The 16,056-nt window shown below is 44.0% G+C and overlaps 1 protein-coding gene across 1 annotated transcript in view; it reads right to left on the reverse strand.

The window, feature by feature from the left end:
* Window positions 1–16,056, reverse strand: part of HTT (huntingtin) — a 153,458-nt gene that overhangs the window by 51,124 nt on the left and 86,278 nt on the right. Inside the window, 9 exon segments of the mRNA XM_015420645.1 lie at window positions 2,681–2,860; window positions 3,478–3,619; window positions 5,850–6,057; window positions 8,806–8,948; window positions 9,247–9,482; window positions 9,753–9,875; window positions 11,760–11,876; window positions 14,420–14,556; window positions 15,397–15,545. Coding sequence (XP_015276131.1) covers window positions 2,681–2,860; window positions 3,478–3,619; window positions 5,850–6,057; window positions 8,806–8,948; window positions 9,247–9,482; window positions 9,753–9,875; window positions 11,760–11,876; window positions 14,420–14,556; window positions 15,397–15,545 — 1,435 coding nt within the window.

The raw sequence follows: 16,056 nt of genomic DNA on the forward strand, positions 1-16,056 counted from the left end.
ATTTATACATTGTCTGGGTTATCACTTAACTATAATCTTTTTATAATTGAAGGAAAAATAAGGACCAATCCTTCTTTGTTGTTTAACACCAAAAATTGAAGCTGAGATTAACTTCTCGGTTTCAATTTTGAACAACTGCAAAACATTGCCCTTCACATTTTTCAAGCCCATTGTTTCTCTCTGGATCCCACCTCCCTTTTCTGGATTTCTTTTTTCTTCTCTTTTTAGGGTAGTGAACAAAAGACTTCGTGTGTGTGCATGCATTGGGGGGGGGGGCTGTTATATGTTACCAGCCTGTAAAATTATGTTAAAAAATTACAATTCAAACAATACCTAAAAGCCCATTTTTACTATTTCAACATCATTTTCCAAGTGACTTTCCATACTTTCCATAAGTGAACTAATTCTATGGCATTTGTTAGCTGCCAAATTACTAATTACTAATTGCACAGAAGAACAAATCTGCACCTGAATTTAATCTTTGGTTTAACAAAATATGGGATATTTTTAGTATCAATTACAAGTTAGCATAAGAAGAGCCAGCTCTGAAAATTTCTTATTCATATGGTACTTAAAATCAAAACAAAGGATTGTTGAGTTTAAGTGGTGGAGCTGCAAAATTTGGTAGGGGAGTAACCACACCCTTTTCATCTCAAGGAAACTAAGTTTTGCAGATGCTGTGAAAACTGTGGACAGAGCTGCCATAAGGCAGGTCTTTTTGAATTATTATTTTTTTAAAGACCGGAAAGGGTCAACCCTGAAATGCCTCCAGTCTATGAAGCCAACTTAAAAAGAAAAATGAAAACTTTGAAGAGGCTATACATTTAACTCATCTACGCACCTCCCCCCCGACTTCTAAGCAAGAAAACGTGCAGATTTTCCAAGCAAGCCTTGACACAGCGAGTATTTCTGTGTTTATACCTCTGAGGATGCCAGTCACAGTTACTGGCGAAACGTCAGGTTCTACAATGCCAAGACCACAGCCACACATCCCGGAAAATCTACAGTAACCTTCTCTATTTGTTTCACTTTTTCCCTTCAGGGGCTGTAATTGTGTGTGTGTGTGTGTGTTTCATTTTGCTTTCCAGACCCTTCGACTTTCTTTTCTTTTTCTTCCCCTCCACTTGGAAATGATGCAACTCTCTCCTCAGATGAGGTCAGTCAGAACTGACAGAAAGTCAGCAATAACTTTAACTGGTGCCTCAATCTCCTACAATCTGCAAAGCAGCCACATATTTTGCTTTTGAGGAATCAAACACTTTTTTATTATTTTAAGGAGGTTGGGGCGGGGAGGAAGGGCCAGTGTGAAAGCCATGCAAGCAAACCCCATCCACTCGCCGTTGCCTCCTCCCTTTCTCTGTCGGTCTCCATTGGGCTGTCTGAGGCGTGCTTGGCTGAGATGAGAGGAAAAGGCAAGGTGTTCGCCACTCACCAAAAAAACAGCGAAATCTCTCCTCCAGCCCCCCCCCCCCCCCCCCGGGGCCTGGCTCTTTCATTGTGTGCCCTGAAGTCCATTTGCTGAGAGTCTATGTTCCCTGCATTGCCCATGGAAGGGGGTGGGGGAGATCCAGCTGAGCGGGAGGGCAGGGTTGCCCCAGAGGAAGCATCTCTGGGCTTAGGCTGAAAAGCTGGAGAAGGGAAAATCCATGCACATTTGCAGACGTACTCACGTTACAGGGAACCCTGCTCATAGTCCCTTCAAACCCCTGCTTTCTGCTCTATCCATGAACTGCCACAATCTGCTTTAAAAGTTCATGGAATTTCATGACAGGAGACCCTTCATGAACTTTGGTCGCACCGTGCCCCTCCCTACTCCCAACTGCCGCTATGCTGGAGGTCACCATATGTGTTCTCAACTGGACTGTGTCCCCCCTTCAAGACTCAGCTGGCAGGGCTTCTGGATAGAAAGATGTCCTGAAGCCATACTGGATGCCCTTAGATTATCAAGGTAAAAGTCCACCTAAAGGTCCACAGTCCTGACAAACGGCAAATTGGCTGTGGAAGCTTTCATTGCCATTTTAAAAACACCCCCCTCAAATATATGGCCCTCAGCAGCTGTTCTCTTCATTTTTTGTGTGTGTGCCCAAGATTAACTATGCCTACTTAGTCTGCTAGCCACCTTCTTTCTCTCTTATGCCAAGGTAAAACACACACACAGATCACTTTAGGATTTAACAGCTCCATCAAGCACTGTAATTGTTGAAGTAGTCAGATCATTTATTTACACCCACACAATGTGTGCGCGAGCCCTTGCCCAAGAGCACAATAGAAACACCTTACCCTGGAATCTATATGTACAATGCACAACCACAAGGGCATAGCCTGTAAAGGAAGGATGCACGTGAGAGCGAAAGGGAGAGACAGTGAAAGACAATTGCATCATGATCAGAAAGAAGGGAAAGGCCAGAGGAATACGAGTGGAAAACTCTGGTGAAGGGCCATGCTTCCCCAGTTGAAAACCTGCTATGGCAGCTGTCTGCCTGCACTAAAAAGGGCCCCAAGACACTCATACTGGCTGAGTGACCCAAAATGGACTGCACCCACAGCCACCATTTCCACATTACTTAAAACTCCACTATTCTCCTTTAGCTGTCGGCATCTTATACTGTTTCCCGCAAAACAGTTGCACACAAAGTCAGATAACTTGTTAGTCAAGAGCTCTGAACTCCAGAGAGCTTACAGCTGTGAAGTTCTCACATCGTGACTGGATGGCCTGGATGAAAAGCCCACTGGCAGCTGCATTCCTGTGAACGGCACTGATGAAGTCTTGCACTGGAGGTTCATGAGAGAGGCTGATAAGATCTTGGACATGATTCACTATCAACCAAGTCAAATGTTCTGAATCATGTAGGTTTTGGCACTAAAGGAGGAAAAGAAAAGAAAAAGTTAACCAAGGCTTTGTACATACGTTCTGGCAAACCATAATGATTAAATGGCTGCTGCTTCTACTCTTGTGAGTTTCTCCAGTGACAGCTGGACTGGACCTCTGTAGGGAACCCGGGAGGCAGAGAGAAAGAGTTCTATTAAAGACAGCAACTCTTAAATAGAAGGCAGACTAAGAGCTGAACACTGCTCAGGCAGATTATCTTCCAAACAGAAGGTCGGACCAGAACCAACAGGGGTTGACATTAAATCAAAAGAGTTTCTGGTTAAACATTAGGAAGAACTTCCTGACAGAGTGGTTCCTCAGTGGAACAGGCTTCCTCGGGAGGTGGTGGGCTCTCCTTCTTTGGAGGAGGTTTACAAACAGAGGCTAGATGGCCATCTGACAGCAGTGCGGATTCTGTGAACTTAGGCAGATCACGAGAAGGGAGGGCAGGAAGGGTTGCCTCCGTGCTTAGTTCTTGTGGCCCTTTCTTACACGCCCAGGGAAATGCTGATCACCACTTTGGGGTCAGGAAGCAACTGTTCTCATGGCCATGGTCAAAGGAAAATGGTGAAATAGTCTACTAGTAGTAAAATTCACTCAAAACTTACCACATAATCACAAAAAAGAATGAGTGCCCCTCTTCGAACGATCTCTTGATTACACATACCAAGTTTTGATTCAGAATCTGGTTCTTCATTGCCTTCAGATATCTGAGGGCTAAGCAATTTAGTACTGGAAAGACTGTGCCTCCTGAAAGACAGTTTGTTTTACTGCTAAATTTTTTGTAAAATGACACTCAGTTTTCTTCCATTCTGATACCCCCACCCCAGCGAAGTTTGTGGCTAAGCGCCACAGCACCCCTGGTCCAATCCCAATCCCCGCTTAAAAAGAACAGATCCGTAGGTGATGAGAAAGACCTCTCTGAGACCCTGCAGAGCCGCTGCCAGTTAGAGGAGAGGCACTTTTCGAACAGCGAAGTTTGTGGCTAAGTGCCACAGCACCCCTGGTCCAATCGCAATCCCCACTTAAAAAGAACAGTTCGTAGGTGATGTGAAAGACCTCTCTGAGACCCTGCAGAGTTGCTGCCAGTTAGAGGAGAGGCACTTTTCGAGACTAGTGCTCTGATTTAGCATGAGGCAGCTTCATGTCTTTGGTATTAGTTTAATTGTTGAAAGAGACGCAAGCATATGTGCAAAAAAAATTTCCCATCAACAACCATCAAAGCAAGGCTGGGCGCAATCTTCTTCTAAACTGAGAAAGCATTGGGGCCCCTACAACATTCTGTATCCTGCCTAAATGCAAGCCCCATGAGAGGATGGGGTCAAGGGAAAAGGTCGCTCTCCTGGACCGACTGCCTCACACTCACACTCTTAAAATACACTATTATCCCTCATGGAGAATGTAGCACATATACTGTTATTTCATTTTAAAAACTCAAAATGCTCATCAAGGAAAACCTTCAAACCCTGCACTCAAAATTAAGAGAATTAATTCAATATTAACATATTAACAAGTCGCTTATTTTGTGTGAACAGTGTGTGTGTGTGTTTGTTTAAGGGCATTGGGTGGTCTTGTTTTTTAAGTTTTCGAGGAACAGAGCACCACAGAAAAAAAGCAGAAGAACTAAGGAGTCTTGTTGACTCTTATAGATTAACAGATTCCTTAATAAACCACTAACATTTTTTGGGTTATTTAAGGTTCCACAAGACTCCATTTGTGTTTTTGCTCTAGCAGAATAACACAGTTGGAATCTGTAACCACGGAAGGCACGAATGGCTAAGTGACAGGCAACAGGGCTATAAGGACACAGAAAAATTACCGGAAATCATGAGACCACCAGCACTGCATGACCGCTGGAGTGCTGGGCAAGGAACTGGGAGGCCCATGTTCAAACCCCCACTCTGCCATGGAGGCTGGCTGGGTGACCCAGGGCCAGCCACACACTCTCTCTCTCTGCTGAGCCTACCCCACTCGGTTGTTCTGAGGATAAAATGGAGGCAGGGAGAGTATTGTCATAAGCCACTGTGGGTCCCCCGCTGGAGAGAAGGAGGGGAAGAAATAAAACGAAATCGTGGCTGGGAAGCTCCGTCCCCCCCAAAACCCCCTCCTGAGCCTTTTGTAGATTCTGAATGTGTGTTTTCAAAATGTAATATAACTACCCACATGTGCTAGAAACTTGAAAAGATGAAGAAAAGGAAGCTGATTTTTCCTGGCTTTCTATGCCAAATTTTGTGTTCTGGGAGAAAGCACTGCATATCCAGACATCTTGCAAAAGTGGTTTTCGAACATTCAACTTTCAAAGGAAAGCCCCCAAAACTTGCAAACGGAGCCCTGCACATTGCAGAGCCTTCTGGGTCATGTTCCTGGGTGCTGCACCCGGGCTAAGCCTGTTCAGCCACCCTCTTGCCTCGCATGAACTGAGAACGCAGCCCAGAACAAGCCCAGGATTTTCCTGCTGGGACACACAAGGAAGGCCAGTTCGTCACCACTGATCTCCTATCTGGAAGAGAACCTGTCTCCATTTCTTGCTTTGGTTTTAAATTTTAAGGAAAGAAAGTCATGAAACCACATGTAGAAGCATGTCAAGCAAAAACCAACAACAAAGGATGTACTGAAACTGTCTGCTCAAAACAAGGAACCAAAGAATGTTCAATGGCCACCTGGTTTTCTAAAAGTGAAAAACAATCCCCAGAGTACAAATAACACCTTTAGGCCTTGTGCATCCCAAGGGATTTTTCTGTGTGGAAGGCTACCCCCCCCCCCCACTAACTAGCATATCATAAACTAGTAATGAAATTCTCACACTTCCATAGAAAAGTGGGTGCCACGTGGATGCTGATCACGAACCAGCTGTCCCCTGATCACGAACCAGCTATGCAGCTCTGACACAGCACACTAATTCTACAGGGAAATCTAGACAACAATATAAGCAAGGTGGAAATGAATTAAAATATTTCTGTCATCATAGAAACAGTCTTACTTTGGAGTCTGATGAACTTCTGACCACCAGCTGCAGTTTGTGTAATTAACAAGCAGCAAGATTTGACACCACAGGAGTACTAAAGAAGGATGTGTGGCTATCATGGACTGAACAAGATCATTTAAACTTTCAAGGGTATAGAAATCCTCAAATGATCCATCTCCCGTAAAAAGTTTGGTGGCTGCTGCGGTGATTCTTCTGAACATTCCTTAAAAAAAAAAAAGGCAATTATAATGTTCTGTTTCTAAGGGAGATCATGCTGATAGTACTGTTTAGGACACTGGGAAATTACAGTCCCATCAACCTGAGTTTTTAATTTAAGTTTAAAAATAATAGTTAATGAAGTTTTTATGTCTTTAAAATGTAAGGAAAGAAAGTCAGAAAATCTTACAGAAAACCTACTACTATGTTACATTTTGGCTCAAAGATTTCATTGACATCCTGTGGAGAGTTAATAAATGAGATTCGATGTGTATCTATAGATACTTAAAGCCTGCTTCTTGAAGGACTGCCTCTCCTCGCACGTCCCCATGCAGAAGGTTCAACTTTCCCAGCAAGGTCAGTTATCAGTTCTCCCGCTGTCTACAGCACGTTCTGCAATGGTACAGGCTTGGGCTTTTCCCGTGGCTGCCCCAGGCCTCTAGAACGGATTTCTCAGAAGAGCCTGGGCAAGACTGCAAAACACAGCTATTTTGGAGGGCAGACTGAGCCCAGACAAAGGGGAAAATACCCAGCTGGTTGAGACATGTTACTTTGGTTTTAAATGTTTGTGTTTTATTAAATTGTTTCTACTGCTTTTACATAGCTCTTACCTGCCTTGTGTCCTGGGATGCTCAGGAGAAAGGTGGGTATATAAATATATTAGCAAATACAGGCTGCAGAATCATGGGCTCCGCCTGTCCTGAACCTCTACCTGAGGTTTATTGTTTTGTCTGACTATTATTAACCAAGGTTAACACGAACTCAGAGATGGTCCGTGTGATGGAGGACCCAGCCTCTGGGAGCATGAAGAATACTGCTAAGTTCTTATAGCCCCAGGTGGGTGGTCCCTCCTTACCCACCTACTGGTCCCCAAATCTTTGAAAAGCATATGGTGCTGCCACCAAGGTTTTCAAGTACTTTGAAGACCTTTTTCTGACTCTTACGGTGATCACAACCCTTCTGATAATCATCCACTATAAGAAGCAAAAAAACCCAACCTTAGAAGGGAAATAACCCAACAGGTGCAACCAAAGTACAAATGTAATCACAGGTTTATATTCAACAAGATCAAGGACAAATTTACATGGCACTTGTAAAGGCAGAGTGCAGAGAAACCAATCAATGTAAAAATGGCAAAAAGAATTGAAAAACAGGATGCAAATGTTTCTACACTGTCTGGTGCGAGATATAAATCCAGGCAAGGTTCAGACCTTACTTACAGATCTTTGGTTGGGGTTTATTTCTCAGAAGGCCTCTGCCATATGGCTTGGTTTCTCCAACCTGGAGAAGATGGAAGTCAGCCATGCTGGCTGTCTCCCCAGGGCATTCCAAGGATATATGTATAAGTGGCTAGCCAACCATCTCCAGTGCTGTTCCAGCCCTTTTCATCTTCTAACAAGAGAACCAAATGTATGTGTGATGTCCTCGCTTATTGGGGAGACAGTTTTACCTTTAAAAACACTCTCTGTGTACCTAAACTTGGTAGATTTCTGCTGCCACCAGGAATTAAAAATTCCAAATCTCTCTCTTTTGGTAGAATGACCCAGGGTCTGGGCACTTCAGAGGACTATGTGGCCCTGAGGAAGGACTATTCTGATTTCTGGGATAAGTTTAAACGAAAAATGATTTATTTAATAAAGAACAAAATAGGTTTCTTGTTATTTTGAACTGTTGCTGAAGAAAGGAACTTGTAAATATAACTGGCAAAGCTTGGTGTCACAAGCAGTCTCTCAAACTCCCAAAACTCCACTCTGAGAGGCGTAGACACTCAGTCTAATCTCTCTCTCTCTCTCTCTCATATATATAGCCACACAGGCTGAACTCTTTGTCTTATTCACACAGAATAGACTCAAAAACTCCCATAGTCACACAGGCTATGCTCTCTCTTCAAACTTCACACACAGAATCACTCTCATAGACACCCCTCCTCCCACACTCTCAGTCATCAGCCAATCACATCACACTTGTCTCCCTCTATTACTCTTCTTACAGTACTGCAGTCAAACTAAACCTTTAAAGAAACACACACACCAAAACATGAAATCATTACAGTATGCTTTTCAAGTGGATTGAAATCTTATGGTTTGGATTAGCTGGTAACAATGTCTCTTTAGCCAATGAAAGAAAGGGAAGATGGCTACACACAGAGAATAATGTAGAAGAGAGTAATTTAAATCAAGCATCAGTGAATGACTGGAGCATTAGTTTGTTGGGCAACGTATTCATAACCAGAAATGTTCTAGCAGGAAAGGGAAATCCTTCCAAAAATACAACCCTATACAGTAGGACATATACGTTAAGCTGGGAAGTTTATCAGTTGCCACTGACGATATCAGACAAAGGCAGAAATCTTCTATCAGCTAAAAGAGAAAAGCTTCTCTCCTCCCTATGAACAAGAGCTTTGAAACAACTAGAAGGAAAATTTTTGAAAAACACAGAACCAAACTATTTTCTCTAGTGAATAGTGCCAAACTCCATTTGAGATGCCTGAAATGGGTTCTGAAACAGAGTTTAGTAGTATCTGCTTTATTTTGATGAGGGTTAACAATAGCCAGGCATAATGGTCTACCCGCTGGGAAGCCAGGAGAAATGTGCATTCCTGAAGCCTGAAAACCCTGACCTCAGGCCAGCTTTAAAGGTGCCCCAGGACTGAGAAGGAAGGAAAGGGCTCTGGTTTTCTGGAGATATAAATAAATAAATAAATAAATAGTCGAACAGCACATTTTACGTAACAACCTTATCTGACAAGCAGTACCTGATTTGAAGGTATGAATTAAACACATAAGCAGTGTGCCCAACTCTTGGCAATAGAACGTATGCTGCTGTTCATTCATATCCACGTTCAAATGCTTGGTGGTGATGTCTTCTAACAGGATACCCACCAGCTGTAACAAGAACCTGGGGTGGGGGTGGTGGGGAGATTCTGTTTCACAAAGCATTAACATAGCTCACTCGGCAAGTAAGAGAACAGGCTAAACATATATTCTCCCCTATGCCATAAGAGAGATTTTGTTAGACCACTATGCATTAGTTACCTGGAATCCCAACACATCTCAAATTTTCTTTTCTCAGTAACCATTTTCATATGTTCTTCTAACCACATACAATAAAGTACACTGCACTCACCCACTTTAGCCATGAAACAAATGAGAAACTTGCACAAGAAACAGATTAAGAAAAAAGACTGTACACGTACCTGGCAAATGTCTCTTCAGGCAGATATTTACGTTGCTCCTCCACAGTTTGTTCTTCAGCTGGATTTATGTTTTCACTATCTCTTAGTCTGTTAATTGTTGCACATGAGATCAAATAGGGTGAGAAAGACAGCTCCTGAATACGAGAAAGTACGATGTCTTCTGTTGACTGTGAAATCAAAACCCGAAGAATGGCAAGAATGCCAGATATCCATAACTGGACAGTGCTCACAGAGTCCTATTGAAATGGGAAAAACAAAAACTGAAGTAGAATATTCAGACAACAGCAAAACACACACATGGCAGGTGTTGCAGTCAGAAAAGATTAAGCAACAGGCTCTATGCTTGCAAGTAGCCTAGGGACACAGTAAATGAGGTCAGTGGGAAATGATGGGGGACATTAGACAACTGGGAGAAGAGGATGGACCATTTTATTTACCAGGCTATACTTACAGGTGCACACCTCATTAATACCACCCTCATCTTTCTAGACAAACATGTCGCTTACCATTGTACTGGGAGTGACAAACATGCTCCTCAAAAGCATATCCACTGGACGGAGGGCTGACGGTGCCAGTATTTCAAATAATGTGTTCAGGACCCCGAGAGCTTCGTGTGAATCTATATGCATCTGTCAGTCAAAAGAGAGAGACAGAGACAGAGACAACATGTCACTGTTGTGGAGATAAGTAAAGGAAACCAAAACTCACCCACAGTTTTAGGAACTGCGTATGAAAACAACAAAAACTGTTGCCCTGCTTCTTTTGTTTCTGATGGCAGCTTTCTACTAACAAAAGTGTCAACATGGCTTGAATAGCCCGGTGGAACTCCCCCCCCCCCAGCTGCCTTTTGCCAAATGGATCTTAAGAGCTGAGTGCAGCATTCATCTGTCATGCATAGCATACAGTTTCATTTAAAATTTAGCTTTCCTTTAAAAGCATCCAATATTATTTGTTGTTGTTCAGTCGCACAGTCGAGTCCGACTCTTTGCGACCCCATGGACCAGCTCCCGCCAGGCCTTCCGGTCTTCCGCCGTCCTCTGAAGCAAGCGGGAATTAAGATTGCTTGGGAAAAGATCAACAACCTCAGATATGCAGACGATACCACTCTGATGGCAGAAAGTGAAGAGGACCTCAAGAGCCTCTTGCTCAGGGTAAAAGAGGAAAGCGCAAAAGTGGGCTTGAAGCTCAACATCAAAAAAACTACGATCATGGCATCCGGCCCCATCACTCCTTGGCAAATAGAAGGGGAAGTCGTCGAAGTAGTGACAGACTTCACGTTCCTGGGATCCCAGATCACCGCAGACTGTGACAGCAGTCATGAAATTAAAAGACGCCTGCTCCTTGGGAGGAAAGCGATGGCGAACCTAAACAGCATGATAAAAAGTAGAGACATCACCCTGCCAACAAAAGTCCGCATGGTCAAAGCAATGGTATTCCCAATAGTACTGTATGGCTGCGAGAGTTGGACTATAAGGAAGGCTGAGCGCCGAAGAATAGATTCTTTTGAACTATGGTGCTGGAGAAGACTCTTGAGAGTCCCTTGGACTGCAAGAAGAACAAATCAGTCAATCCTAAAAGAAATCAACCCTGACTGTTCCCTGGAAGGCCAGATAATGAAACTGAAGCTCAAATACTTTGGCCACCAAATGAGAAGGGAGCACTCACTGGAGAAGACCCTGATGCTGGGAAAGATTGAAGGTCAAAGAAGACGGGGACGGCAAAGGATGAGATGGTTAGACAGTGTCATCGATGCAACGAACATGAAGTTGAGCAAACTTCAGAGGACGGCGGAAGACTGGAAGGCCTGGCGGGAGCTGGTCCATGGGGTCGGGCCATGTTTTAAGAATCTGAGGATTGGCAAACTTTGCTTATCTAAAAGTCCCACAACCAAACAGATAATTCAAGCACTAGTGAAGCTCAGTTAAGTTTCAGTACACAAGTGCCTAACTGAACAAGTGGAAAGACATATATCAGTTACCCCGGGGCAAGCCCCAAGACACTGTAACACAGGGCTGCTAATGGGATTCTCTTCTGTGAATTACAGAGCTGGGAGCAAACTGCTTTTTATTTACATGATCACAAGTAAATGCACATCATGAAGACTATGTCTTCATTACTACAAATCATAAGGCTGAAGAAATCCACAAAAAAATGTTTTTCTTCTTTTTTCTATTTTTCCCCTTAACCCTTCTTTTATTCTGCATCCCTATCTTATATCTTAAAAATAGAAATTACATATATATTATAAAAGACTGGAGAAATCCCCTTCATGTCTCATGACAAAATGTAGGGATCTGAAATATTATTCAGCCACATTCTGGAGGCTCCTAAAAATTGGGACACTGGTTTGACACGTCAGTATGAAACACTTTTTTTCTAAGCCATGCATATGAAGCCCTCCGATACAGCACTCTTGGAACTGCAACATCACTCCCCATCAAGACACATAATAGTGCACATACAGACACATCCACACAGAAATACTATTAATAAAAGATAACTATTAATTTAACCTGTTGTTTTGCTAACTTTGGGAGAATTATGTCTGCTATCTGTCGAGACAATCTTTTCCACTTGTCTTCATTCTCCTTGTGACACTGTTGGAGTATGAGGATGAACATCTCAAGAACCTGAAGAGAGATGGAAACTTTAGAGCATGCCCCATTCACGTTTGCTTCACTAAAACAGTCAGTCTCTTCGACACTCATATCTTGCTTGCCTTGAATTTGCTGCACCAGTGCAGAATTCCTCTCTCCCTGTCACACAGCATTACAACTGCCCTGTTTGGGAAGAGTTGGTGCTTTACTGCCCACAGGTGGGGTGAAGTGAAGGGTTCTTCCCTCCCCTCCCAGAAGATGAAGGAAAGTGCCAGCTCACTGATTTACACCTTCTTCCTCGGCATGGGAAGCCCATCGCTATCATCCCTTCCTTCCTTCCATTCACAAACCATGGAGGAGGGGGACTGTTGCTGCAAAGCCCCTTCCCAGCCAGTGGCTTCCACTGGCCATTGAGATCTGGACGGACTTTCCTGTCTCTTAAAAGGAGGAGAGTGATTATCACTATGAAGCACACCCCCAGCCAATCATTTCTCTCTTCCAGGCTGGGAGTGGATGAAAAGGAGAGAGAAATTTTGACTTCCTTGTTCCCTTCTCAATCCAAGTCCAGCATCTCTGGCTGGGAAAGCACAAAACAAAACAAAAAGCAACAAGAAAGGGAAGAAGAAGTCACCGTCACCCACAACAGGCAAAATGAGACAGGTGATGGAGAGGGCGGTGGCAATACGGTTGCAGAGCTTTATGGATGACACTTCCATGCTAGATCCCTTCCAGTCCGGCTTCCACCCAGGCCATGGGACGGAGACAGCTCTGGTCGCCCTCACAGACGACCTCCGGAGACATCTGGATTGGGGCGGGACGGCGGTGCTGTTGTTGTTGGACCTGTCGGCGGCGTTCAACACAGTTGATCACCAATATGCCCCCTTGCTCAGATTGCCCGGAGGCATGGGCTAGGGTGTCACCAATATGCGGATGACACCCAGCTCTATCTGTTGTTGGGCGGTCAGTCTGACTCCACCCCAGAAGACCTGGACCGGGCGTTACAGGACGTGGCTGGATGGCTTAGACTGAGTCGATTGAAATTGAATCCGATGAAGATGGAGGTCCTGTGCCTGAATTGGAGCAGTCCGGGGGTAGGGATCCCATCACTGGCCTTCGATGGGGCACTGTTGGTGCCAGCGCCGAAGGTCAGGAGTTTGAGAGTGCTCCTGGATGCCAAAGGCAGCCTTTTACCACCTTCGGCTGATTAGGCAGTTGGTTTCCTTCCTCAAACACAATGATCTGGCTTTGGTGATCCACGCAATGGTCACCTCGAGGTTGGACTACTGCAACGCTCTCTACATGGGGCTGCCCTTGGTGCAACTCCGAAAGCTGCAGCTGGTGCAGAATGCGGCGGCCAGGCTGTTGATGGGTCTCCCTATGCGGGAGCACATCCAGCCTGTGCTAAAGACACTGCACTGGCTGCCAATAGCATACTGGATTCGCTTCAAGGTGCTGGTTTTGACCTTTAAAGCCCTTTATGGTCAGGGACCTGCCTACCTGAGGGAACGCCTTTCCCCGCATGTTCCCCAGAGAGCACTGAGATCAGGATCACAAAACCGCTTGGCCCTCCCTGGTCTGAAGGATGCCAGGATGACATCGACCAGGACTAGGGCGTTTTCTTTGGCAACTCCGACCTACTGGAACGAGCTCCCTGGCAAGATTAGGGCCCTGCAGGACCTCTCACAGGTCCGCAGGACCATGAAAATGGAGCTTTTCCGGCAGGCATTTCGATAGGAGCTGCACTTTATCCGCTAAGCCCTGTGCTGACCTAGAGCGAGAAGCTACCTAGAATGGTATCCACCGTTGAACGTGTTCATGAATGCACTTTTATTATACTGTACCGCCATTGATATATTAACAGTCTTATATCATGCTTTATGTATCTTTATTGTGATATGTATCTTGTTTTATTGGTTTTGTGTAAGCCACCCTGAGCCTGCTTTGGTGGGGAGGGCAGGGTAAAAGTTGAAACAATAAATAAAATAAAATAAAATGGAGCCCCCCAAGAACCTCTGGCAAACTTCCACAAGGAAAGCCTTTCCTGGGGTCGGAGGACAACCCGGCCAGTGACCAGAAGGAGCCATTTTTCTGAAGATGGACAATGTCCTCCGTCTTTCAGGAGAACTCAGAACAAGGAAAGGGAGCTCACCACAGAGGTTCTATTTTTGGCAACTTCCCTGTCATTCTTGTGTGTCAACTGAGAATGAATGACTCCATTCACAATGAAAAACCAAACAGAACTATAACATGCATTGGGCCTCAGGTCATGTTTTACAATTTAGAATTATTTCAAACAATGACACACATCAGGTCACCTGTTTAAGTGTTTAAAGCCCACAACAGCACAATGCTTGCTAGATACCAACTTAGCTATCTGCACAACAGTTAAAATCACAGCAACCCAGAAAGCTTCCTTTAAAACAACAAAAACAACATTTACATTAAGTTTGCTGTTGACTACCTCAAGCTTCTGGAGAGACAGGGTGAATGTTTTGAAGATAATCAATTCAAGAACAAGATAATCCAAATAGTAATAGACATACTGGGAAGCTCCGAAACATGGTCATGAGGTTTACCTGATGGTACTGTATGAGCCTCAACAGCATCGACACAACCACCTCTTTTTGCGTTTCCAGTTCTTTACCAGCATCAGCTTTGTTTGTTCCTCTTAGTATAAAGAGATCGTGGACAATGGGTTGCAGAGCTGGAATTGCTTTTAAAAAACAACACAGGGGTTTTGCATGTTATTATTCATTTGCTACTAGCATGCAACTCCCTAATCCTATAGCCACAAATTTTCCGCTGTATATATTATGATCTATCTACATGTAACATCTCTCTTGTTCTCCAATACCCAGGCTCCTTCCACAGAGTGTTAGCCCCTTCTACTAAAAACACAGTCTCTGCTTCACTGAGATTAAGACAGTCAGATAAAATTAAACTTTGTGCTGGAATATTGTTAAAGGACTATATGGCAATGTGGAACTATTGACATTTGTATTTGGGCAAAATGAGAATAACTAGGGGGTCAACAAAGGCTTTCTACAAAGTGGGCATTTTCATCATAAGGCATAATAGCTTGCCAGCTTTTGCCTGGAAATAGGTTCACCAGCAACTAGAAAAGAGATATAGTAGCAATCAGACTATACAAAATCAGAAGTCAAATTTTCTACACAGCAAAAAACAATTCCTTGAGAATGCCAGCAACTGGTTCTAAATCTTGCAGAATCCCCCCACCCCCAAAAAAAATTAACAGAGGGCAGAGACCCGATATTAAAAAAGAGGGGAAAGCAGTGATTCACTGAAAGTGGGGAAAAAAACAGGAAAATAATTGCAAAACATTTTGAACTTTCCTACTCTTCACAACTTGCCAAGAATGCCTTCCAAAGAAGCCCACATTTAGCACTTTTGTGTCAAATGCAGTAAACACACTTCACATACTCTTAAAGAATATATTTAAATTTCAGCTCTAATCCCCAGAATAAACAACACAAAGGTCCTATAAACAGTTAACATTTAGAACAATTGTTGACTACTTTTTCCTTTTTATTACCATGAGTAACAGCTTTCCTTCCACTCGCCATTATTCCATCACAGAGCTGGATAATTTTAGGAATTCCAATTATCTGTTTGGAGTGGTAGCGCTCGTAAGACAATAGGACCAGGAAGAAAAATATATTAGGAATAATTGCTTCCGAGCCTCTGGGGAAACAAAGGAAAAGAAGTGTTGAACTTACCCGTGACAATTCTTTATGACCATGGAGAGGATGACATCCTGTAAAGATGGGTGGACTCTTGCCAGGCACTTCAGAGAGGTAAGACTTCCTGAGGCTTCTGGAGCCTCCCCTCAGAGGAAGACCCTCTCAGGAGGCTCAAAAGAGGAAGGTGCAACTCCTCTATTGGAGGCTCCAACAGGCAAAGAATATACTCAGCTAACAGAATAAATTAACCTTAGATGTAAACAACTCTGCAAGTTGAAGTATCCTTCAACGGAAGTGGGAGGACAGAACAGAGGATCAGCCCCAGGTTCCAACTATCCTAACTACAAAGCAACTCGCCACCTTTCCTAGTGTGAAGCTGAGGCCCAGGTAAGGGAGGGCCAGGAGGTCGTCTTCTCCATGACCAGAGAGAACCCTCATGGGTACGTGCAACACTTCTTTCTTGGTCATGGGAGGATGACATCCTGTAAAGACGGAACGTTCAGCTGCCGTGC

This window comes from Gekko japonicus, unplaced genomic scaffold (genome assembly GCF_001447785.1).
Source record: "Gekko japonicus isolate JY-2015 unplaced genomic scaffold, Gekko_japonicus_V1.1 scaffold1162, whole genome shotgun sequence".
Taxonomy (NCBI): domain Eukaryota; kingdom Metazoa; phylum Chordata; class Lepidosauria; order Squamata; family Gekkonidae; genus Gekko; species Gekko japonicus.